Source organism: Vipera ursinii, assembly GCF_947247035.1.
Source record: "Vipera ursinii genome assembly, chromosome: 1".
Lineage (NCBI taxonomy): Eukaryota > Metazoa > Chordata > Lepidosauria > Squamata > Viperidae > Vipera > Vipera ursinii.
The window spans coordinates 269,466,134-269,493,751 of NC_139512.1; the positions used below are offsets into that span (position 1 = coordinate 269,466,134).

General features: G+C 35.5%; 2 protein-coding genes across 5 annotated transcripts in view; both read left to right on the top strand.

Annotated features, from left to right (window-relative positions):
- Positions 1–27,618, top strand: part of LOC310643865 (uncharacterized protein) — a 707,877-nt gene that overhangs the window by 201,442 nt on the left and 478,817 nt on the right. The window lies entirely within an intron of this gene.
- Positions 855–27,574, top strand: VTA1 (vesicle trafficking 1). Of its 2 annotated transcripts, none has more exons than XM_083357653.1 (8): positions 855–1,069; positions 8,534–8,628; positions 12,612–12,739; positions 13,243–13,318; positions 17,042–17,147; positions 19,491–19,658; positions 21,016–21,096; positions 26,583–27,574. In XM_083357653.1, exons 1-8 carry the CDS (start codon positions 961–963, stop codon positions 26,726–26,728), a joined length of 909 nt encoding a protein of 302 aa, XP_083213779.1. In that variant the 5' UTR covers positions 855–960; the 3' UTR covers positions 26,729–27,574. The 2 variants fall into 2 exon arrangements, with proteins under 2 accessions (XP_083213779.1, XP_083213780.1); XM_083357654.1 differs by lacking the exon at positions 26,583–27,574 and adding an exon at positions 20,769–20,876 and having other exon boundaries at positions 21,016–21,095.

Below are 27,618 nucleotides of genomic sequence, written 5' to 3' on the forward strand. Positions count from 1 at the left end.
CACAAGTCATGAAAGGGCCAAGTTTGAAGACCCCTGAGCTAAGAGAACCTTGACTCTCAGCTTTTTACTCCTTTTTACTTGCAAGCAACCTTTTTTCTATTCAGAAAAAAATGAAACATTTTTTTTTTAAAAAACTATCAATTCAAGTGCCAACCCCTTTCTGGAAGTTTGTATTAAGAAACAAAGCATTTCTATTATATAGACCAGTGTTTCTAAATCTCAGCAACTTTAGATTGTGTGGACTTGATTTCTAAAAATCCCTCAGTCAGCATGCCAACATGCTGCATACACATAATTTAAAAACTGCTGAAGTTGAGAAACACCGATATAGAGGAAGGTTGCTCTATTTGCGAATAACAGAAATTCTTGCCAGGAAGAGGCTGCAACAATAGCTTAACTTAAAAAAAAATCCCGTTATGGAAACAAACAAAGCAATCAAGACAGAAGAACATATAGAGGGGGGGAAAGGAGCCTTTTCGTCGACTCATCCCTAAGCAGAAGAGTTTATTTCTGCTAGAAAAAGTTGTGAGCAACGCCTGCCTGAAAATAAAATAAGAATCCCTTTCTATCTTTTCTACCAAACCGTTTTTCTTCTAAAAGATCGCTTGATTTTATGTCCATGCTCCTCTCTTTCTACCTCTCTTTACCTGCAAATGGGGGGGGGCGAGGGCGGGGTGTTCCCATTTCCAGAAAAGAACCCGGACGTTCAATTACAAAAAACCACAGAAAGCACCACATCTTTGTCCAATCGCCTCCCCATCCGCGCATCCAGACGCCACTACTCGCGCCCTACCACGCATGCGCGCCTAAAAGGAGTCGGTCGGAGCCCGTTTCTTCGCTTCTCGCCCCGGAAGCGGAAGTGCTCGAACAGTAGTAGTCTAATAGCAGAAGGACCCGTGGTAGGGGCGGCTGTTTCCTTTACTGAGTTGCCTTCCTTCCTCGAAGTGAATCTATAGAGCCATGGCTGCCGTGGGACTCCCACCGTTACCGCCACAATTCAAGCCCATCCAACACTTCCTGAGAACCGCGCAGGAGCTGGACAAGCGTGAACCTGTGGTAGCTTATTATTGTAAGTTAGGGGAGAGGGGATGACAGTGGGCGAAGCCCCCGCTGACGTTCTCTGTGAGAGTCTTATCCCCCCCCCAAAAAAAAACCCGGGAACGACCCTTCCCCTTGTCATTATTGCGCAGGCCTACTATCTTTAGGGCGGGAAGAGAAGCCTTAGCTGGGGGACAAGAGATCTTCGATTCCATGGGTGAGGGGATCCCAGACCCCCTCAAGGTGTTTGACTAAAACCCCTGTCAACAAAAGTGCGTATAGTCAAGGCTATGGTCTTCCCAGTTGCAATGTATGGCAGTGAAAGTTGGACCATAAGAAAGGCTGAGCGCCAAAGAATTGAAGCCTTTGAACTATGATGCTGGAGAAGACTCCTGCGAGTCCCTTGGACTGCAAGGCGATCAAACCGGTCAGTCCTAGAGGAGATCAACCCTGACTGCTCTTTAGAAGGCCAGATCCTGAAGCTGAAACTCAAATACTTTGGCCACCTAATGAGAAGGAAGGACTCACTGGAGAAGAGCCTAATGCTGGGAAAGATTGAGGGCAATAGAAGAAGGGGACGACAGAGAATGAGGTGGCTGGATGGAGTCACTGAAGCGGTAGGCGTGAGCTTAAATGGACTCCAGAAGATGGTAGAGGACAGGAAGGCCTGGAGGAACATTGTCCATAGGGTCGCGATGGGTCAGACACGACTTCACAACTAACAACAACAAACTTCATGGAGTCTATGAAGTTCTCTTGGTGACAGTGCAGGGCATGGTTCTCCGTAGGCTTCTTCTGGAAAGTTGAGTCAATGGCCTTGGTGTTCCCTGGAGGTCTTTGACCCCCCCCAAACTAATTAGGTCTGAGTGATCCTTCTTTGGTGGCTGAATGCAGAGAAGGGCAGGCTTAACACTCGGGGGCGGGGTGTGAATGAAGCATTTCGAACTCTCCAAAGCATGGCATGAATTTCACAAGGTTTCCCAGTAAAAAGTTGGTGAACACAAAATAAGTAATTTGGCAGGAAGTGTAGTCAAATGCAAATGTTGGTTTTAAAAAATAGAGCATACATGTATGATATTAACCATGTTCCTCTTTGTTCAGCTGTCTTAATGCTGTTCTTTAGCACTACTTTCCATTTTCTATGCTTGGACTCTGAAAATTAATGCTAAAAGTAGTCCATGTTATTGCAGATGTTGCACCATATTTAGAAGCATCACTACTGATTTCCTGCCTTAAATAAGCATTGCCAAACACTTAAATGTTGCAGATGACTAAATAGCTATAGTTACTTGGTCAAAGAGTATATAGTGTGAACCTGCCAAAGATAATTCTTATTTATCTCGCATTCCCTTGTTTTTTTATCATCAAAAAGATGAAATCTGAGAAGATAGCATGTAAGAGAGTATAGTGAGCTTATTTGACTTCAATTGCCCTGTGTAGACTCCAATAAATTATTATATTTATAATAAAACAGGTTTTTAAAAATTGAGAGTCACTTTGAAACTACTATTGGGCTCAATAAGTTCACCCCCACAAAAGTATAAATAGATAGTGGGTAGGATTCTAGACTTGAGAGTTAAGCAAAGTTATAACGATAATATTTGGGCGAAAGACCCTCCAGGAATATCAAGTCTATAGACTAGATTAAAAACTAAAAACAAATCTGAAGAAGGCAGTGGCAAACCCTTTCATATTTCCACCAAGAAAATAATATGGGCATGTCTGTGTAGCCTTCAGAAGTCAAAATCAGCTCATGGGAGACTTGATTTAAAAGTACTTCCATATTGTATCTAGAACCAAAGGCTATTAATTCTAAACATTTCTAAATAAAATGTATTCTATTTTGGTGATGTGCATATGATGACCAAAAAATATATCACTCATTCGATCTGAAAAAAAAGTATTAGAACTGGATAGTCACCAGTTTGCAGCCTTCAACCATCCTCTCCAAAATCTTTCCTAAGTGTCCATTGTTAAATAAGATTGCCTGAAAGAGGAGTGAACAGGAAAAGTCAACCTATAGTAAAATCTATTTGACTATTCAAATCTATTGATACAATTTAGGCCTGGCTATGTTACGCATAGTTAGATGGCTAAGCATATTCTTGGAAGCTTATTTATTGTTTTTGTTTGAATAACATGTTTGTGCAGCCATCAGAAGTCGAGCTCGGCTCACTGTGACTCATGCCTTGATCATCTTCCAATACATTCTACATGGGGCTGCCTTTCAAGAGCATCTAAAAGCATCTTCAGTGGTTCAGAATACAGTGGCACAGGCAGTTATGGGCACCTTTCATTCAGTGCATGTAACACCTCTACTCCATAAGCTGCATTAGTTGCCAGTAGGCTTCCAAGTTCAATTCAAGGTGCTGTTAGTGGCCTATAAGCCTTCATAGAATGGGGACTAGATTACTAGTGGGACCATCTCTCCCCAGCTTTGACTACCTGTTCTGGGAGATCCATCAGGAGAGCCAAGTGCTGGCTCTGGTGGGTACCTGGAGGAGAGCCTTTTATGTAATAGCACTTGCCTTCTGGAATATTATTGCCCTAGAGATTATCCTTTCCTTAATTCTATTGGTTTTTCATAAGGCTTTGAAGACCTGGGTTGATTGCTGAGCTTGGGAACTGGGTTGTGTGGTTGAACCCATATCTTGGCTATATTGATGACGTTCGTTGGCTTTATCTTTGGATCTTATATGTGCTATTTGTTGTTTTTATTATGTTTAATCTTACTTTTATTTTCTGTTAGCTGCCCAGATACAATTTTTGAGATGGGTGGGGTGGGGTTTCATAAGTTGAATAAATAAAAGTGTTCAAGATGGTAGGCCTTCTGACTGAGCCTGTGTAATTTTTCGAATAACAGGTTTTTGGTTTTGTCTCTTGTATAGTGTTTTACTGTGCACTCTCTGAACAAATCAAATAGAAAGAATAACACATAAAGGCAGGATGAAAACAATAACTCTTACGCTGTTAAGTTCTGACCATTTTTCCTGATATATTTTAAGCTTTCAAAATTTTGATTACATATATTTTGTGAAAGGTCTAACTCGGAAAGAGCTGATTCATAAAGTAATCTTTTGCTTTTAGAGAACAGCTTGTTTTTCTGTACTTTATAATTTCTAATTTATTTTAGAGCTATACACTTCAACAATTATTTGGAAGATATACTTCAGGTCTTGCATCAGTGCAACACTGCTCTGCTGTTTATTAAAACTTCATTATTATTATTATTATTATTATATAACTTTTATTCATTAAACATGAAACTCAGTCAACTGAACATTCAAATTGACTGGCACTACTGGTTGACATGGGTTGCTGCCAGCATCCTAGGTATCAACCAGGTGTCTCCTTAAAATGTAAGATGTTCCGAGTAGCGCAGTTTTTTGCAGCTTTGCTGGAGTTATTGCAGGAAGCTGCAATTTCTTGATGTATTTTGCAAAGTTTTTGGACATAGTTCCCAGTGCCCTGATGACAATGGGTATCACTGTTACATGATTCATCCATAATCGCGCAGTTTCGATGGCCAGGTCGCGGTATTTCGTATTTTTTTCCAGTTCTTTTTCTTTGACTCTGGCATCTCCTGTACATTTTGACTCCTGGCATCTCCTGTACAATCAGCTGTACATTTCATTAAAACTATATTATTATTATTATTATTATTATTATTATTATTATTATTATTATTATTATTATTATTATAGTTTTCCATTTGTACAAGATATGAAATACAATTTCTGAAGCATTTTGCAAGCATACACATCCCTAGTGCATTTTTAAAAACAATTTCAAATCATTTTGCTTTACCCTATCCTTCAATAATAAAAAATTAATTGGGACTAGTTTAGAAACTGACAGACTCATACCTGTTACCATAAAATGTTGGTATATTACGATGGGTGACCACATACATTTTCTCAATAAATAAATGGAGGAAATTCAGTTATAGCTGAGAATCTTTGCAATTAACTGTCTATGGAGATTCTCAGTCATCCAGGTCACGATTGTCTCAAAGGTGCTTTTTCAAGAGGCAACTGGACTTTCTTGTTTTTCTTTGAAGACATTTCACTTCTCAGCCAAGAGGCTTCTTCAGTTCTGACTGGATGGTGAAGAATGGAAGGATTCTTTCCATTCCCCACCTTCCAAATCCTTCCATTCTCCACCATCCATTCAGAACTAAAGAAGCTTCTTGGATGAGAAGCAAAATGTCTTCAAAGAAAAACTAAGTCCAGTTGCCTCTTGAAAAAAACACCTTTGAGACTTTGCAGTTAACATGGAAACACAATTCAGTTTCTAAATTGTTACATTAGTGTCTTCTGGTTTAGAAAACACTTATTGAAGTAATGTATGCCTTCCAAAATGATTCTGAGGCACTTAAATGTTCTAACTGGAGAATTAAAACAGATTGTTACTACTTAAGAGGAAATAAGGGACGCAGTGGTTCAGTGGGTTAGGACGCTGAGCTTGTCGATCAGAAGGTTGGCAGTTTGGCGGGTCGAATCCCGAGTGCCGCGTAACAGAGTGAGCGCCTGTTACTCGTCCCAGCTTCTGCCAACCTAGCAGTTCGAAAGCACCTAAAAATGCAAGTAGAAAAATAGGGACCACTACGGTGGGAAGGTAACAGCGTTCCGTGCGCCTTTGGCGTCTAGTCATGCCGGCCACATGACCACAGAGACATCCTCGGACAAGCGCTGGCTCTTCGGCTTTGAAACGGAGATGAGCACCGGCCCCTAGAGTCAGAAACGACTAGCACGCATGTGCGGGGGAACCTTTACCTTTACCTTTAATAGGAAATAAATGAATGTAGGACTGTGGGGAATTTTATTTTCTACTTTCTGATTATATCACACATTTCTTTTTATTTTATTGGCAAGTAAGAGACAGCTGGTGAAAGAATAAATGAAATAAGTGAAAATAAAGTGAACACCCTTGTGAGCATCCAATAAAATATAAGCAAAGATGAATAGCTTGTGGTTGTGTGCAGTTGCCAACTCCTTGTTTATGTGTTCAGAACTCCCAAGATTTTTCAGTGAAATACTTACTCTGGTTCAATTTAAAAATAAAATGGGCACATTTTTTTATAAACTAAATAGAAAGACTTTGAAATTAGAGTATTTTGAATGTGGTTAAAAGTGAAATAGGAGTCATTATTCTCATTTATATTTAGTAAAATAAAATTCATAGATTTATGCTTTTTGATCCCAGCACAAACACCTGTCTTCTCTTTCATTTCTCCTTTATTTCCCTCACATAAAACCTATCAGTTTCACAAATGAGTTGTCTCATATTAAAGGCATTTTAATTCTCGTGATACTGAACTTTTTTTAGAATTTAGCCTGTGGCCAATATGTATTAAAAATTTGCAGTCATATACAATTGAGCTGCACACAACTATTTGGGAGGGGAAAAAAATACACAGAGCTGGTTTTAGATGAACTTGCAATCCAACAGAAGCTAAAGAATCTTAAGTATTTCATATGATTTTTGTATATGTTTATAATTTTTATCTCTTTTTATGGATTGGTTTGTATCTGAGAATTGTATTCTTTTCCTGCTACAGAATAAAAATGGTTCAGTTAAAGTTTAATTGTAAATTAAATCTCTCAGCTTTTGCACACATAGTGGCAAATCTATAAATATTCCAAGCAAAATTGTAAATTGTATTCTGTTTTTTGGATTAAATCCAATTTAGACTTTCATTTACCAGTGTGATTCCAATAGATTTTTATTTTCAATTTATTCTCAAGAAAATTGAAATGTGTTATCTTCAGTCAATTTTTGAAAGGTACTATTTAAATTATTGAAGATGTTCTAAGACAGCAATATTCACATTGGAACAAGTTTTCACACTTAAGTGCTATCAATAGTTCATATTACTAAAAATGATAATTTGTTACATCCTTAAAAATACAATTATTACCTTAGACTTAGTTTTTATATCAATCACAGCTTTTATACTACTTGTTTTGAGATGTTCGTCAAATGAAGCTGTAGTGAAAGCTGTATTATATTCAAAAATTTAAAAACATGAGTCAGGGATAACACATGGTATGACAATGTACGCCACTTCACAATTTCTTTTAACACATCCGTGCTTAGGGGTTTATTACTAATACAGTTCAACTGATTAATTTTGTTTAGTCAGATAAATTGCTGGTCTAGAAACTCAGAGATTGTGATTTCATGGACTCACATAGGCAGGGAAACCAGCTGAGAGAGTTGAGGCCAGTCATTTTTTCCCAGCCCAGCCCACCTCAAAGGGTTGTTGTTGTGAGAAACAATAGGAGGCAGGATATTAGGTCTGTTTGTTGCCTTGAATTATCTATGAAAAAGGCAGGATAAACAAACATAATAAAGTGTTTAATTAATTAAAATACATATTGTTTGGATTTGGGCATAGTCATTTTATGGACATGCTGTTGTCAGAAACAAAACATAATTGAGTTATGTTATGTTATGAGGACCCAGATTGTTGGGGGCAATAAGCTGACTTTGTAATAATTCCGCTGGGGGGGGGCGAAAGCCCTAATAAGCAGGCATATGAAGGCTACTGCTAAGCTTGTAAGATGCCCTGAGTCTTCGGAGAAGGGCGGGATATAAATGGAATTAAAATAAAATAAATAAAATATGCATAGAATGAAGGCTATTGCTAAGCACATTGATTTGTGCTTAAATTGTAAGCCGCCCTGAGTCTTCGGAGAAGGGCAGGATATAAATGGGATTAAAATAGAAATAAAAAAATAAATAGTGTAACCTTTAATATAGCATGGAAACATGGCCAAGAAGACCATGGGTAAATGTAGGAAGAGTGCAAGTCTCTCTGCCATAAAAAACTAGGGGGTTTAAGACTATATTTGTCCATATGCTGTATATACCTTCCTATAACATGGAAAGTTTTTAAAATCTTGTCCTTCCAAAGCTGTTTGTAATACAGTACAGGAATCGGTTGTGGAAACAAGTTATAATTCAAGAGTTAAAAATACTGCTTTCAAATTCTTCCATGTTTATAGGCTTTATGTCAGATTTAAATGCAAACAAGGCTTTGGTATTAATAAATTCTGCACATTGTATCTAGCAGTGTTTTTCAACAGTTGTGATGAAATATCTAGCAAGCCCTGGCAACATACCAGGGGTAGGCTACCTTGGCTCTTTTATGACTCGTGGACTTCAACTCCCAGAATTCCTAAGCCAAAATGGCTGGCTCAGGAATTCTGGGAGTTGAAGTCCACGAATCATAAAAGAGCCAAGGTTGCCTACTCTTGGGGTAGACAATAAGGCTATTACAAAAGAGACACCTGGAGAATTATTATAGCACTCTTTACAGGCTTTATGGTGTAACATAATAGCAACAAAGACTCTTCCAGAAATTCAAGTGGTTCTTAGACTTTGCCTATCTCAAAGGACTTGAGTTCATTGGCAGTAGTTTGGACAGTATGTAACCTAAGGTCAATAGGAAATTCCCTGAAGTCTTCATTGACTCTTTTTATTTTTACAGGTCGTTTGTATGCTATGCAGACAGGTATGAAGATTGACAGTAAAAACCCAGAATGTCGTAAATTCTTATGCAAACTAATGGATCAGCTTGAAGCTGTAAGTTCCTTGTTATGTTATTGGTAATAATAAAAACATGACTGAAGTTGCAATATATTTGTTCTTAATTACATAGTATTTATTTTGAAAAGAACCATTTCCATCCCTTGCTACTTCATATGGATGAAAATGAAATGAGTTTGTGATTTGCCAGTGAAAGCAATTTCCTACAGTATTTGGAAACTTCCCATTCCAGAAAAATATGTGTAAATTGGTCTAATGAATATTTATTTATTTTTTGTTAGATTTATATATCTACCCATCTCACCATGGTGATACTGGCTAAACATTTGAAATCATAACATACTTGTGTGCATCACTAATTCCCATTGCATTGAAGGAATAGCTGAATGTATAACACATATCTGGAATTGAATCTAGCAATGTTTTTTATGTGGAATTACCTTCAGAATTATAAAATCTGAGCTGTGTTAATTATAAAAGTTTTTCATGATCAGTTTTGGAAATGTACATGTGTGAGTTTGGGCCAAATATAAAATACCAGTTGCAAGTTCTATGCAAAACATTACCAATCTTAAGGAATTGACCAATTTTGTGTTTAGAATTTCTTACGTATTCTGGATTTGATATTTATGGGATAAATAAGGAAACTGAAGGCCTACTCTCAGATGACAGGCAAATAAGTAACATTTTTGGTTTTGGAGTTTAACAAGGCATTGATAACATGGATTTCAACATCTTTTTGCAGACTTGAGTCTAGCAGTTACATTTCTGTCCTTCCAGCAACATTCTGCCCTCCTGTGGATTTTGCTGCCTACACAATCCAATGACATTGTTGATTTTGATGTCCGTATTTTTTTTACAATTGTTTGAGTTATAAAATTGAAGAGTAGAGAAGAGTGGGTGTGGGTGTAGGTGTGTGTATAGACATTCCTGATCTATTAATTAGGAGCAGTAGAGTGTGATTTAAATTGGACTTTCATATGCTACCAGCACCATCAGTGTTATACAGCTTTCTGACTTCTACATTTTTAAAAGCTGAACTAAGTCATCTCCCCTCTTTTTTTTGCAATCTTTTTGGCATCATAACAAATGTGAAGGGAGCATATATGTTCATGATATTATTTTGTAAGGATAAACTGCGGCTTTCCCAAATCCCAATAGTGGCACTATTCAGCAACCTAGCATCCACCTGTTGTAACTGTATAGTATTATCTATTTTACTGATTTCATCAAGAAACCTGAAGCTCCCTGTATTCTGTAATATCTTTGAAAACAGCTCTTTGAATTGTATTAGACTGCTTGACTAAGCATTCCTGTAATTCTTCAGGTCTTTGGCCCAATTAAATTAGCAATCAACTCTCCGTTTAATTAAACATTTATTTATATTAAATGTTTCATGCTGCTCTACAAGAGGTAACTATATAGTTCTATTGCATTCATTGGCATGAATTAGGTTATGAATTAAATATTGTTGAATCTTCATACTTATCTTATTAGGGCAGAGTGGGAAGGTAAGTTGTCATGCCGTGGTGACTCAGTGGTTAGAATGCAATGCTGCAGGCTAACTCACTGCTCACTCTGAGCAGCTCAAGGTCAACTCAGCCTCTCTATGAGTGAGAGGGATATGTTAACTAAATTAACAGGTTTTGAAATAGTGAAAAAGGTTAAATATTTAGGAGTGTATATTGCAGCCTCAAATGTAAAATTATATAAGAATAATTATGAAACACTATGGTTGAAGGTGCAAAGGGATTTAAATAATTGGAAAAAACTACAATTATCTTTATTGGGAAGAATTGCAGTTGTTAAAATGAATGTTCTGCCAAAGTTTCTTTTTTTGTTTCAGATGGTACCTATATTGAAAAAGGATGCCAACCTTGATCAATGGCAGAAGGGTATTAATAAATTTATTTGGGCGGGGAAAAAACCAAGAGTTAAATTTAAGATTTTACAAGATGCTAGGGAAAGAGGGGGACTTAAGGTGCCGAATTTGAAATTGTATTATGGTGCGGTGGCCTTGACGTGGATTAGTGACTGGCTTAATTTAACTAATAAGAGAATACTTCATCTTGAGGGTTGGGATTTGGTATATGGATGGCATGCATATTTGCTTTATGATAAGAAGGTGGATAGGGCTTTTAAATCTCATATCCTTAGAAGTGCTTTGTTGCATGTCTGGAAAAAGTATTATTATAAGTTAAATTATAAAATACCGATCTGGGGAATTCCTGGACACGCGATAGAGGGCGTATCTATGGGAGTGAGTTTGGATATGGTCTCCTATAAGCAATTACTTAGATTGGAAGGGAATGATTGGCAACTTAAATCATTCGAGGAGTTAAGACAAGAAAATATAAGTTACTGTTGGTTTCAATATACTCAATTGAAAGCTAGGTGGAAGTCAGATCAAAAGGTTGGCATCACAATTACAGATCAAAATTTAGTAAAACAAATTAGAGATTTAAATTGTGCACTTATAAAGAGGATATATAATGTTTTAATTGAATTGGACTCGGAAATGGAATTAGTTAAAGATTGTATGATAAAGTGGGCACAAAATATTCAGGAACCAATTCTGCTGGATACTTGGGAGATAATTTGGGTCAGAAATGTTAAATTTACTCAGGCTCAAAATTTAAGAGAAAATTTTTATAAAATGTTTTATAGATGGCATCTGGATCCCAAGAAGTTGTCTAACATGTATCCTAACTTACAGTCTAAATGTTGGAGATGTGGTAGTTTAGAAGCTACCTATTTTCATATGTGGTGGACTTGTAGAAATATAAAAGCTTTTTGGATTAAAATTTGGTGGAACATTCAAAAGATTTTTAAGAGAAAGATAAAGTTTTCTCTGCAATTGTTTTTATTGGGTATTGTTGTAGATTGTGATGTTAAAGAAACCAATTTGATGTTGAATATGATAACAGCAGCACGGTTACTGGTGGAACAATATTGGAAGAAGGATAGTTTGCCTACTATAGAAGAATGGGTGTTTAAAGTTTCGAATCTTGCAGAAATGTCTAAGATTTCTGCTTATTTGAAAGATCATTCACAGGAAAGATATATTTCAGTTTGGAGGAGATGGATAGATTATATTCAGAATAAATATGGGACTAAAAAGTTCCATTTAGCTTATGAGTAGATTTTAGAGGGATATTGTTATTGATTTTATTCTTAGTATTTTGTATGTATCTATGTTAAAGGGGAGTTAAGGCACATTATGAACTTGGTTAATTTTATATTATGGATAATCCTTATTTAGAATATGATTATTATAACTATAACCCTGTATTTAGCTCTGGGAAGTGGGGGGGGGAAGTGGGGTGGTTTGGGGAGGGGGGAATTTGGGGATGTATTGTAATTCTGTAAAACTCTTTAATAAAAAAATGAAAAATATAAAAAAAATAATTTTTTTTTAAAAAAGGTCAACTCAGCCTTGCATCCTTCCAAGGTCAGTGAAATGAGGACCCAGATTGTTTGGGAGCAATTTGTTAACATTGTAAACCACTTAGAGAGGACTGTAAAACACTATGAAGTAGTCTATAAGTCTAAGAGTTATTGCTATTTAAGATTGAAAAAGTGGACAGAGGAAGGAAATGACCTTATGTAAAAATGTACTTTTAAAAGTTATTTTCAACATGCTCATACAAGTTTGCTTGAGTTAGTTATTTCCCTTGCTCATCCTACATGCATGTTATTCACCCGTGTCAGTGAGAAGACAAGAAGCCAGTTTGAGATCTTCAGTTTGTTTTAATTACAGTATGAAGAATTTGGAAAACAAAAGACTTGGAATTTTTTTTACTATATTACTATAATTTATAACCTCTGTTTCTAAAGCATAGGAAGAAGTAAAATCTAACTTGTCAAGTTGCACTGTCAAGAACAAAATGTATTCTCCCTGTTGACAAAAGTAAAGTTTACAACCCAACTTGAGAAGCAGAAATCCCGATTTGCTCCTGTGGTTACAATATGGGGCCTGATAAATAACCAGCTAAATTGTGTATTTATTTATTTTTTAGATGAAGAAAGAGTTTGGTGATAATGAAGCAGTTACTCAGGAAATAGTTGGCTGTGCCCATGTGGAGAATTATGCATTGAAAATGTTTCTTTATGCTGATAATGAAGATCGTGCTGGTCAGTTTCACAAGTAAGTAGCAAAGGAAAATACATATTGCACATAATAATTGAGCTATTGAAGCAGTGCAGCCTAAATGTGATCTAAATAAAGAGCCAGCTTGGCTAGTGGTTAAGGCACCAGACTAGAAAGCAGGAGGGTGTGAGTACAAATCTCACCTTAGCCAGGAAAACCAACTGGGTGACTTTGAACCAGTCACTTTCTCTTAGCCCAATCCACCTCACAGGGTTATTGTGGTTGGGAAAATATGAGGAGGAAGGCATATTGGATATGTTCGCTGTCTTGAGTAAGTTGTAAATATAATAAAGGTGGGATGCAAATAAATATATAAAAATTTGCATGTTGCATAAAACTCTGGAAAACTACTAGAATGAAAGGTTAAACAATAATGTAACTTGGAAATGTTCTCAGTTCTGACCTTGCGTGTGAGTTTAATGTAACAGTTTTTTTGCTTGTCTAGTTATGTTTATTTTTTTAATTTTTATTCCCATTCTAAAAAAAATATTTTTTCTCAGAAATATGATTAAATCCTTTTATACTGCAAGTCTTCTAATAGATGTCCTGACGGTATTTGGAGAACTAACAGACGAGGTAAGTAAAAGGTGTTATATATCATAAAACATGGACAAAGAAAACAATGTTTAACATTTTAATTATCTTAAATTTGTATTTAACTATCCTGTTACAAGTGTTACATATTAATTATAAGAAAACTTTTCTTTGGGCTTTGGAAAAATCAATTTCAGGAATCCTCTATGAAGAGGCATTGTCAATGAAATACATTATCATTGTTTATATAGATTAGAACAAAACTATGGAATATTACAGTATGGCCAGTTTTTAAATGTCTAACCAGAATTAGTATACTCCAAAAAGGGGCAACGGAAATCACAGAATAGAACAAAACATGATGGGAGATTTCCCTGCAAGAAGAGAGTGACTCACCGACAGTGTATGATCCTATTCCAACTTCTAAATAAGAATACACTGACAAATAATTATTACAGTAGAATCAAAAAAGGAAAACTGGACAGTACAAATAGACACATCCTTTTTATTATGATTACTACAGGTAATCTTCAATGTATGACCACAGCTTGGTTGTTGAGTAAAGCAGTCATTAAAGAGCAACAAAGATGATTAGGGGACTGGAGGCTAAAACATATAAAGGAACAGTTGCTGGAATTAGTTTAATGAAGAGAAGGACTAGGGGTGACATGATAGCAGTCTTCCAATATCTCGGGTTGCCACAAAGAAGAGGGAGTCAAGCTATTCTCCAAAGTACCTGAAGGCAGGACAAGAAGCAATGGACGGAAATTAATCAAAGAAAGAAGCAACCTAGAACTAAGGAGAAATTTCCTGACAGTTAGAACAATTAATCAGTGGAACAACCTGCCTCCAGAAGTGGTGAACGCTGAAGGTTTTTAAGAAGAGACTAGACAGCCATTTTTCTGAAATGGTATAGGTTCTCTTGCTTGAGCAAGGGGCTGGACTAGAAGACCTCCAAGGTCCCTTCCAGCTCTATTCTATTCTAAATGAGACATCATGTGACTGCTTTGCCCAATGACTATAATCCCACCAACTTTCTTGGGAAATAAGCAGAGAAGATTGCAAATGGATTTCGTGAGATCACAGGGCATTTCGCAACCAGCTATCCCAAGCACCTAGATCAGGCATGTTAAACTCATGACATCATGCGACATATCGTGACTTTTTTCCCATTGCCGGCAATGGGGTATGCGTGGTTTCAGGATGACGCCTCCGGCCCGTGGGCCGGCAATTTGACATGCCTGACCTAGATCATGATTTTGTATCTGTGGGGGTTGTATGTGTGAGATGTTTTTCAATGGCCACAAATGCTTTACATCCCTTAAAGCACATATTCCATAGTCTTTGTAATTTCAGACCATCATTAAACAATCATAAATTGAGGACAACCTAAAAATGTATCAAAGCATACCCCATATGCCTTTTTAACTTGATTTTTTTAAAAAATAAGTAGCATTATGGTTGGGAGATTACATTGGCTACAAAGAAATTATGCAATAGTCACCTGTTAAACCATCTCTCTTTTTAAATAAAAGTGATATAATTTATTATATTATATATTTATTATATTTTTATTGGGTTTTAGTTTTAAATTTTGGGGGCTTTATTTAATTAATTGTTTTAATCTGATCTTAATTTTTGTATGTTTGTTTTAACTTTCCCTGTACACCGCCCTGAGTCCTCCGGGAATAGGGCGGTATATAAATTAAATAAAATAAAATAAATAAATAAAATAAATATTAAGAAATTATTTATACAGATATTAGGTTTTGGCTGCATTGGATTAGAATTAGATATGCCAAACAAAAGAAGAAAGTAGAAACTATTGTAAAAAAAAACTACTTCAAATTTTGCATGCCAGCTTGCCTGTCAATTTATTTTGCTTAGGTATGCAGGAGATTTGACTGGATATGCTAAAGAACAAATTTTAACAAGGAGTTCCATTCTTTTGCACTTAGCTGTTGGTGATTAAAACTGAAGGAACTGTATAAGATGAAAAGCCATCTCAAAAATTCATGAAGCTAATATAGGCAGATTTCAAAAATAATTTTAGAATAAAAACATGCAAAAATGATACGTATATTAAACTCATCTCCCAGAAGCAAGACACACAAATTCCTTGAAATTTAGAATAAAAACACAGCTTGTAAGATTTGATAAGTTCATTTTCAGTTCACATATCATGTACTTGACAAAAACCACAGAAATTGAATGGTCTGTCCAGGCTCATTATATTTCTCTGGTAGAGAAAGGAATGAGGATATATCTTAACTTTTTTTTTTGAAACTATACTACACTGTATTCTTGGCATTTAAAAAATATTGTATAGACATGCTAGATTTTTTTATTGAATGCCACTCTTGAGGCAAGACAGATTATTCCTGTTGAGATTCAAAGTTATGACCTTCTCTCCTCAGCAATCACAAATGTTCCAAAGAATAAATAACCTAGCATCCGTAAGAACTGGGCTGCATTCCTGTTATTGTGACTGTTTCCTGTTGAAAATTTACTTAGGAAAGTACCACTTTCTGAATAGTAAAAAATTATAGAAAACTATAAAGCAGTTGGGTTGCTACCTGGTTAAAAAAAACTGCACGAAAGAAAAATAATAGCTTCGCAATAGTTTTATTGTTGGAAGCCTGAAATGATCTGAAAGAAATTATTGAGCCAAAAGGAATTTCATATTACTAAGGACTGACTAAAAAATTGCTTGCTTCAAGGCTTTCTCCTATAACATTCACAATACTTCTATCAATTATCTTTTTCCCAAATATTTAGTAAAGACAAAAATCCAGCCTGTAGCTAACTCTTGACACCATCCCATTTTTATTTAAGTAAAAATTGATTTAAAAAGCTTCTGCTGAAAGAAGTGCAAATAACCCTTCAGTATGCTTTTTGTACTCCCTCTGCAACGAACATGTTTTGAGGGCTAAGAGTCTCTCTTCAAGGAATAAGTCAGAGTGTATAGATTTGAAGGGTTGTTCAAAGCAAATGTGATGGAATATTTTCTATTCTATTATACAGATTTTGAAATTGTTTTTAATAATGCCCATGTTGGAATTTTAGGGTTGTAGGCTGAAACTGTAGGCCTAGAAATTAATGATACTAAAGTTACCTCATAAATACCTTCCCTAATGGGCCAGATGATACAGTGGATGCCCTACTCTCTTGTCATCATTTTTCTATGCAGGAGGAGATATGAAGCAGTAGCTTCCCATGTATTTCTATCCCTATGCAGAATAGAGGCAAAAGTCATTATTCCCTTATTGTTGACAGAACAGCATTTCACTGTATGCCTTCTTGATTAGGATGGCTTCCAGGATGCGCTAGGCAAACCATCAGCTGTACTTTGCCCATATCCCCCATTCCCCACATGAAGAAGTTCCCTGAGCATTTTATCCATTTTACAACTTTTTCAATGGAGGCAGATATATAGTACATGGATCATCAGGAAATAGATACAGTGGTAGACAAAAAATTCATCTAAGATGGCTGTATCTATCCATTGGGCTAGGTTTCCTACTCACACTATAAACTTGTAAAAAAGTGAATTAGAAGACCAGTAAAAGTTCATATTGCAGTTCTTATTTTCCAGGGAACAAACATAGCAGAATTAAGTAAAAATATATGCAATTTAATTTTTTAAAAATATTTATTTAATTATTAAATTTGTATAAAACTCTTCTATTTTGCTTTTCAATTTTGAACTTACCCAATCTAAAACATGAACAAATTTAAATTATAAATTCTCCATTAACTTTCTAGAATGTGCAGCACAGGAAATATGCCCGGTGGAAGGCAGCATATATTCATAACTGTCTAAAAAATGGAGAAACTCCACAATCTGGACCTGTTGGAATGGAAGAAGATGGTAACATTACAGTTAATGTTTTCAAAAAACTAAATAGCATACAAAATATATTTAATGTGATAGAAGTCTGTCTTTTATAATTTTTTCTCATCCTCATTTCTCAATCTGTCAGACTCATTTTGTCAAGGTACTCTAAAAAGTTGAAATGGTAATTGTCCCTCACACAGTTATATTAGCATATATTAATCAACCAACTCAGCTTTCTTTTTCTACTTTTTGAAATTCAGAAAACACTACTCCTTGGGTGAATATATCTCTGCTTACAACATTGGGTTAGCATATGTAATTTGTCAGCTGGTTTTCAAATAAGTTCTTATTTATGAATGAGCGTGAAACCATACTCATCCATAAATAAATATTTTATGTAACAGTTCAGATTTCCATATTTAGTGCATATCTTAAGGACACTGAAACAAATATGTGAATATTACTTAAGAATTTATTTTTTCTGGGCACTTTTTTGATCTGTCGTTGAAACTTTACTGGTGAATAAAAAACAGCTTTCTGGGGAAAAATGAAATATGGGTAAAAGTATATTTTTTACTCTCATAGAAGCTATGGGGGATTTATTTATTTACATCTTAAGTGCCTGACATTTAACCCCAGTGGCATGGTCATTACTTAACATTTGGTTGCAACAATTTATAGACTTAGGCTGTCAAAATCTGTTACAAATTCTTGCCATTGGGTATGTATGTCATATAAGAGATATTCAGAATTTCTTCTATGAACTTCCCTCAACTGTATTATCATCTGTTTTAAGTTCGTCTTACCTTGGAGAGGTTTCAAAATAACATTGCAGCCATGTTCCAATTGTGGCTAATAAATATAAAGGCATTGATATGAATAAAAGCAATTACAAGTAATTTTTACAACGTTAGCATTGAGGAGGATAGCATTTTATGCATCCATTATTTTTATGCTAATAAATTTTTTCCTCCAGTTAGTCCTAGCTGTGTTTTGCTGGGTGAGGGAGCTTGGGGGAGAGAGAGTTCTTTGCTTGATTCGGCTTGAAATAAAATTTGACATTCAACAATAACAACAAAACATATTGTGCGTCTGTTTATGTGTTAAATGCATAGTAGTGATTTGAGAAATCACCAGTTATAGCAATATGGTTTATCATATATCATTGCTTAGAAACCAATATTTTAAAATATTTGCTTTATTTCATAATTAAAAAATAAATAAGATAATACATAATAAATTTATTGATTGGGTAGAATGAATATCTAGCTCATGGTATATTTACTATACTAATTTTGTAGCTTAAAAATAAGTACATGGTTTTAAATTATGTTCTTAAAGATCTATTTTATGTGATATGTGACCCACAAAGTTTAGGGTGTTATCGTGCCAAATTTCATATGGAAATGTTTGTATTCCAGAATATCTGAAGAATTCATAGTTCTTGCTTTGTGCTTTTCAGAAAGAAAAGCAGTATTGTTTAAATGTACTGGAAGACTTCCCCCATTCCTTTCAGCTTGCTCAGTTTCTTCCTTCTCTTGAAACTAAAAAGAAACTAGAATGAGCTAACTTTTAGACATCACTGTGTTTTCTGAAAGTATTATTCTTGAAAATCAGTAAGACTTATAATATTAGACCCACTGATATTCATGATTGAGTAACAAGGTCGTGAGAATTATAATGGAGAATAATAGGAGAAGCTGTTATGCAGAAAAGTAATTTCTGAAGCGAATACACATAGGGGTAAAAGGAACAAGCAGCTTTCTTGTGCTGAAATCAGAGCATGGACATTTTCCGTTCAAATCTTAGCATTATTGTGCCAACAGAGCAATTTATTTATTTATTTTCATTAAATTTATGTGCCATCCATTTCATCAGAGATGACTCTAAAAATGTTGCTCTTCCATAGTCAATTTTAGATGTTGTCAGTACAGCTACTGAACATTGATCCTGTATGTCTTAGTGTTAATTTATCCTAAACATTTACTACATTCTTATAGCATAATAACTAATATTCCAAGACGCTTTTAGTTACCGTCACAGTGCTTATCCAAAATAGGTGAAGCTGGAAGACGCTAATCCACAGATATTAATGCTATAAGTAGTCCTTGTTTAGCAACCACAGATCAGATCACTCATTAAGCAAAACAGTCGCTAAATGAAACCACAGCTGTTCTTATGATCTTATTTCAGCTTTCCCTTGCTTTACAAACCTGTAAAGGTGATAAATTAAAGAATTGGTCATAAAGTTACTTAATCATCACTATTGTAACTACAAATGGTCATTAAATAAAGCAGTTGCTAAACAAAGGCTATTTGTGCATTGAATTTTGATTTTTTTTTAAATTAGCATGTCTCTGGTTTTTTATTTGCAAGATGATGAAAATGAACAAACCAGTTCTCCAACACCAACCAGCCAAGAATCAGAACCATCATCTACCTTTCAATCAAGTAATATTCCCAATAGCAATTACAGTGGCATACATATCCCACCAGGTGCTCATGCCCCTGCTAATACTCCTGCAGAGGTGCCCCATAGCACAGGTGAGTCATCTCTATATATTTAGTAGTGCATGTTTGTCATTTCCTAGATTTGTTAACCTATGTAATAAGACATTGAAAACTATTCCTTAGAATTTTTTCAGTGAAAGGAAGCTACTGGTTTAAAAAGATAAGAAAAAAACGATGCCCAATTATACCAAAAGGCCCATAGAGGGATAATTGCTGTGTTCTCATACTGAATAATCAAAAGCAAATACAATAGTATGAAATCTATGGCAAGGTATGTAACCTACAGTACGCCCATTTGTGCTCCTCAGCAATTCATATTAAGAGATCTACTACTTCCATTACAGGTAGTCCTTATTTAATGGTGCTTTTTGGGACTGGAAGCTCCATCATCAAGTGACATGTTCATAGGTAAAAAAAAACCCTATATGACTGCAACATTTAGTGATGGCAGTTCTGTTAGTCCCATTTACTGTTGTTGAATAAAGGCCGTGCAGGTCGCTAAGCAAAGGCTTCATCTGATCACAATTTCTGATATCCTACCAATTTCTCCATTGACTTTGTTTATGGGAAGCCAGAAGGGAAAGTTGCACATTGTTATCACGTGACTGCAGGGATGATGCGCCAGCAATAATTACAATTGTAACCACCATCCATTCAGTGCTGTCATAGGTTTGAACTCATAGGTTAAATGAATGGTTACTAAACAACCACCTGTGTATAACTCTCTGACCAACAAAGTATAAATACTTTTAACTTAAAATACTATTCAATTAAGTTATGTTAAGTATCTTTCTCTCTAAAATCACAATTTGCTCACTTGCCTATTAAACACTCTGCTTATTTTTCACTCATTTATTCACTGTAAAATTAGGTTGTCCAAATAAGCAGTGAAAGACACTACAGTATATAAAAAAATGAAGTAGTTCCATTATATTTTGGATTGTGGCATTAACTTTACACAGAAAAAACCCAAAATATATAGCTTAAAAATCAATATAAGCCATATCAAATAAAGATTCTGATTATTTCCTTCTTGTGTTTTTTCAACATAGTTAAGTAACAGAGAGAGGGATGCTACATTCTTGGGAGAATAAAAGTACCCTGCTTACTAGATCATTTCTTCTCTCATTTTGTTCTTAATAGAATTAGCATGCAGTTACCAGAAAATTCTATTAAGCACCAAGTTAGGCATGTTTTTGTACTATTAGAAACTAAATTGCTGATGGATATGAAACATTAATGCTATATACTGTAAGTATTACATTCTTCCCAATTTCTGTTTAAAAGTTCTCAAAAATTATTCTGAAATCATAAGATTCCATTCTATTTAAGGTAAACATACGATGTTTTTAAATATGCACATTTCTTTTTCTCTTTTTATTATTTATAGGAGTAACAAGTAATACAATTCAACCCACACCTCAGAATGTTTCCCTGGTTGATCCTTCACTTTATAATATCCAACCTGCAGGTAACTTTGTTTTCCTGCTACAGTTTGCATCATTGAAAAGAATTGGCTACAGCACACAACCATAAATTTGTTTGAAATAATCCTTGCTGAATTCCACGGAGGTACTCCAAGAAAAAGATACCTATGTTTACAATCATAGATTCAAGAAACATATTTCAGAATTCACAAGACATTTGGATTCAAAGCATGTCAAACGTTGAAGTATATAAAGTTCAAAGCTGTCATTTTGCATTTAAAATATTAGGTTAGGTTTATTAAAAGTGGACTGTTTCAATGATTCTAAGTGTTTTGAGTTCAAAACAGATTTTTTCCACCATTTCAGCATTCTGTTTCAAGCAGAAAACACTTCCAAAATAGCTGAAATAACCCAGTCTGAACACACATAATATTTTTAGTAAAAATTGTTCCCTTTGGAAGTGTTCTGCACACCTCTAATACTGACCACAAAAAAAACCACACTCTTGGTACTATTTAAAACAATACTTAAAGTGTAGTCCTGTATTTGTATATAAGGAATAACATTATATGAACCTGTGCAGAAGCAATAATTCCAAAGTAAGGGGAAAAATATAGAAATTGGGTGTCTCTAACAGAGGATTGTAATTGATAATTGCTGGAAAAAGAGTTCCGTTAGTATGTTGAGGCAATATATTGTCAGCCATCTTGAGTGCCAATTGGTATCAAAACATGTAGCAGATATAACACAGACTGTATTGTGATCTCAACATTTCATATATTTATTATTATAACCTATAAATCACCCTAGGAACTTATCATCTAGGCCAAAGAATGATAATCTAGGATTCCAAGTATGTGACTACCATTTTTTCATTACTACATACTAGCACTAGAATTCAGAAAGACCTCACTGTAGTATATTTGAGTGGTCAAGGAGCAATAATTCCTAAGTGGTCTTCTCTATAAATTACAGTCAGGTGAAAAATTATTTGGTCCCCTGCTAATTTTGTAAATTTGTCCACTGACAAATGATCAGTCTATAATTTTAATGGTATGTTTATTTTAACAGTGAAAGACAGAATAACAGCATAAAAAAACCAAAAAAATGCATTTCAAAAAGGTTATAAATTGAATTGCATTTTAATGAGTGAAATAAATATTTGATCCCATATCAGTCAGCAAGATTTCTGGCTCTCGGGTGTCTTTTATACAGATAACAAGCTGAGATTAGGAGCACTGTCTTAAAGAGAGTGCTTCTAATCTCAGCTTGTTACCTGTATAAAAGGCACCTGTCCACAGAAGCAATCAGATCAAAAACTTTCCAGCATGGCCAAGACCAAAGAGCTGTCCAAGGATGTCAGGGACAAGATTGTAGACCTACACGAGGCTGGAATGAGCTACAAGTCTATTGCCAAACAGCTTGGTTATAAGGTGACAACAGTTGGTGCGATTATTCACAGATGGAAGAAACACATAATAACTGTCAATTTCCTCGGTCTGGGGCTCCATGCAAGATCTCACCTTGTGGAATTTCAATGATCATGAGAACGGTGAGGAATCAGCCCAGAATTACACAGGAGGATCTTGTCAATGATCTCAAGGCAACTGGGACCATAGTCAACAAGAAAACAATTGGTAACACACTACTCCAGAAAGGACTGAAATCCTGCAGCACCTGCAAAATCCCCCTGCTCAAGAAAGCACATGTACAGGCCCATCTGAAGTTTGCCAATGAACATCTGAATGATTCAAAGGTGAACTGGGTGAAAGTGTTGTGGTCAGATGAGACCAAAATCAACCTCTTTGGCATCAACTCAACTCACCGTGTTTGGAGGAGGAGGAATGTTGCCTGTAACCCCAAGAACACCATCCCCACCATTAAACATGGAGGTGGAAACATGCTTTGGGGGTGTTTTTTCTGTTAAGGGGTCAGGACAACTTCACCGCATCAAAGGGACGATGGACAGAGCCATGTTCCATCAAATCTTGGGTGAAACCTCCTTCCCTCAGCCAGGGCATTGAAAATGGGTTGTGGATGGGTATTCCAGCATGACGGTAGCCCAAAACATACGGCCAAGGCAACAAACGAGTGGCTCAAGAAGAAGCACATTAAGGTCTTGTGGGCTAGCCAGTCTTCAGACCTTAATCCCATAGAAAATCTGTGAAAGGAGCTGAAGGTTCGGGCTGCCAAATGTGAGTCTCGAAACTTTAATGACTTAGAGAGGATCTGCAAAGAGAAGTGGGACAAAATCCCTCCTGAGATGTATGCAAACCTGGTGCCAAGTACAAGAAACGTTTGACCTCTGTGATTGCAAACAAGGGTTTTGCCACCAAGTACTAAGTCATGTTTTGCGAAAGGGTCAAATACTTCTTTCATTCATTAAAATGCAAATCAATTTATAACTTTATTTGCTGTTATTCTGCATCTCACTATTAAAATATACCTATCATTAAAATTATAGACCATTGGACATATACTGTCAGTGGGCAAATGTACAAAATCAGCAAGGGATCAAATAATTTTTTCCTCACTGTATGTTAACTTTTTGTGTTTTGAGAAAGATTTTACATTTGTTAATTTTGCATTTAGAAAGGATAGTGATTCTTTCTTTTAAAAAAATCCATAAAGATTTAACAATCTCAGGCAACATATTCAAATTAAACTCATTATATTAAGCTGGAAATTGATACCAAAGCAAATGCTTTCTACACAGAATTTTACATAGAATTTCAAATAAATTTCACATAGAACTTCAAAGGTACTTCAATTTTATGGCTCTGTAGACAAATTTATTTAATGTTAAGTGACTTAACATTAATTACAAAGGTGTATTTGATAAAAGCTTGACTAAAATGAATATAAACATTACAGTATATGAATATTATTTTTCTACTTGAAAAAGGTCCGGCTTCTTGTAGGCAGCATAAGCCATGGCTGTGTGTCAATTTTTTTGGCATTTCAGAATTTTAGTTCTGTCCAATGTTGTAATTAAAAATATCTACAGTGTATACTACTAAAATTTTGCCTGATACACATTAATAATATTTGATGTAGGCCTCAATAATAATAAATAAGGCTTTTTGCCAACAGAGCATGTAATAGAGTAGATACTGTAAAAATAAGATTAGATTGGTTAATTTAGGCTTTGTTCCAGAAAATCAGTTGAATACTGGACTGATGCCTTGGCTGTTTTCTAAAAGAATGATTTTCAAGTTTCTTTTGGCATCATAATATGAGAAAACAAAATGTCCTTGAGACAGTCTTTGAGGTAACATGTTCACGCTGTGTTTTTCAAAGAGAGGGAGGCCACCATTTACCAAACCTTAAAAATTATTTGTGGATTTATACATTTATCAGGTCACGGAAGTTAGGTTACAGATTGAAAATTTAAGCAACTGTATTGGAACTAGTTTTGTGACATGGTATGTTCTTTGAAGAAATTGCTGCTCTATGCAAATACACACTTGACTCCTGTTGAAATAAATCTATTTGAAGTGTGTGTGTTTTTATAGAACATGCAAAGTGAATTCATAAATAATAAGATACTTGCTGCAAGGTTTTTTTTTTAAAAAAACCTCTAGGTAGGGCTACATTGATTAAAATTAGATTTAGCCAATTGATTAACAATATTGGGGGAAAAATATTGGACTAGATTAAAAATTTCACCACATCCAAAAGACATGTGACAAACAGCCTATCCTTATCCTCTGTGTGAAAAGAAAAGGAAAAGGAAAGGATGCTAAAGGAAACCATCTAATATTTAAAAGAAAGAAAAGATAATTTTATGTTATAAATTTGAGATATGAATAAAAGAAATAATTAGTTAAAGATAAAACAAATTAAAAACATGATTAATTATCTTTATCAATGTTATGTTATAGTGGATATAATTTCACATATACATAATTGTGATAACATTGCAATGATAACTGTAAATGAGGAAAAGATTATGTATAAATGCATATAAAAATATGTATAAAATCCTACCATATACAGTATTAAATTCTTGCCTCTGAAGCACGTATTATGCTGTGTTGTGGCTCCTAAGGCTTTGTTGAAATGGAAATACTAGGTCAGTGGTGGTGAACCTATGGCACGTGTGCCAGAGGCGGCACTCAGAGCCCTCTCTGTGGGCATGCACGCTGTTACCCCGGTTGGCTCCCCCGCAGCCCACTCCTCACCAGCAGCCCCCCCGGAGGAGAGTCACCCCTGAGCAGCACAGCCAAGGACATAGCAGCTGGGCAGTGGGGACAAGACTCTGCCCTCTCACCCCGTCATGCACAGATGATGCTGCAGGGCACAGGCAGAGGGCATGGCCGCCATGGCGCTGCTGGGCTACTTGGGCGATCTGTGGCAGGCGGGTGGCGGGGCGGGCAGGGGAAAGGAATAAGGTGGGGTGGGATGGGGGCACGGCCGGTTTGGGGGTACTCGGTCTAAAAGGTTCTCTATCACTGTACTAGGCCATCCTGGTTCAGAGCTGTTTGCAGTGTCAGTCCATCAACAGAAGATGGACTTTTTCTTGGAGAGTTACCAAAACTCAAATTTTAAAAAGCTAAAACTTCTGACATAGGACACTAGATTTTTGTGTTTATAATGTACTTTGACATGATATGGCTCATTCCTTTGAAATATAGCAAAACAAAACAAACTTTATTTTAAATAATGCATAAATACAGTATGTCTCTCAGGCTTTGTTAGATACAGATTGATCAGCATGAATGGTAAACATATTTCTGTCTATCCCCAGTGTTTAAAATAACAGATCATATGAAGAAGTCGATATTAGCTGTATAGTAGCCAGCATTTGTTTGCTTTTGTTGATAATAAGATTGTAACAGAAACTGCACTATTCATTTCATTAATATTATACAGACAGTACTTTCCATTCAATTGCCATGTAAAAAAGACTTAACGTGAACTTTTCTATCATTTGTTTTAACTTCTATAGTATGAGTATATTAAATTTGAAATAACGGTTAACAACTATACTCTTGTATAGTTTTATTACAAATGAGGACATTATTCATTCCATTTTAGTCAAAATGTGGGTTTTAAAAAGTTACTGTTTTTAAGTTCCTAGTGCATTGGTATCTTATGCATGTTTGGCCCTTTCTTTCACCTGACAGGAAAAATATAATGTCACAGTGCTCGATTCTTCCACTAGGGAATGGGTATTAATTTGTAACGAGATGATCCCATATCTCAACAAATTATACAGAGGCAGAATCAATGAATGGCCTCAGTTGCGTTCCGGAATTGAGGGGAAAAAGGGAGAATCTAAGGTTAACACACAGGATATTGTCTTTGTTTTTATACAGATTGTTTTTGTGCAGATTGTAACGTGATTACTGAAGCTTCTAAAGACTTTAGATAAAGGGCAAATCTCTCTCAAAGTATTGGGTTACACTTTAAGCTTCAGACAGCTTTTCTGTTCACTGATCTTAGCAAACCATTTCAGGTGGTTAAATAAATATGTGTGTGTAATATATGGAAACTGAACCTTAGTCACTTGTCTTTGTTTTCATAGGGGAAATTCGTTTGACTCCCGAAGATTTTGCCAGGGCCCAGAAATACTGCAAATTTGCTGGCAGTGCTTTGCAGTATGAAGATGTGAGCACTGCTGTGCAGAATCTAGAGAAAGCCCTCAAGTTACTGACGACAGGCAGAGAATGATGCCTTTGTCTGCTGGCTTCATCATTTGTACCTAAAAAAACTTAACAGGCAGTTACTCTTAACTCTTGTCAGGAAAATGCATTTGCACAAAAGCTTTTGATTTCTTTGATAAGAATACAGCCTCTGTGTCTGTCTCGTTCTTTTTGACAGAGGAATAAGAACTATCTGGGGACAGGTTTGCATGCAGCACACACCAATTCTGGCACTCCTTGCTCAGAACTATAGAAAGCCCCCATGGCTGTGCTGTCATTTTTACAAGATGGGGTAGGGAAAGAGGGGAAATGCCTTCTGATGGCATATGTCTTTAGAATTTATTAGAAGATTGTTTGAAATGCAACATGCTTCCGATTGAAATGTCCAGACAATTGGGGTGAGGGACACTATATAGTAAAACTAATGCAGCAAATAAGGCAGAAAGGATTTTCTGAGAACCTTTAAAATTAAATTAGAAAGGTATAGTTAGCTTTAATGATATTGCTGGAGAGCCATTGTAAAGTTTCCTGGTTCCAGTACTCATTAAAGCAATGTAATTTTGTGTGTGAATTTTTTTTTTATTGCGTGCTTCATTTCAGTTTTGAGGATAAAGGAAGTGTACATCAGAAATGTAAAGCCTAGCTCTAGATACCTTGAACTTTGAAAGCACCCACAATTCATTCTAACACTAATAAAATAACCAAAATTAGAAATATCTGGAATTAGGTATTTATTGCCATCATTTAAAAAAAATGAAAATGTTTGACTCCTGCTGTACTGTAGACTATTAAAATATTGTGGAATCTTTAAGTATGTGTTTGAATTATTAATGTTAAAATGCATAAATGTTTTAACAAATAAAAATATTTTAGTATTAAATATGTTTTTGTTGATAGATTTAGTTAAAATATGATATG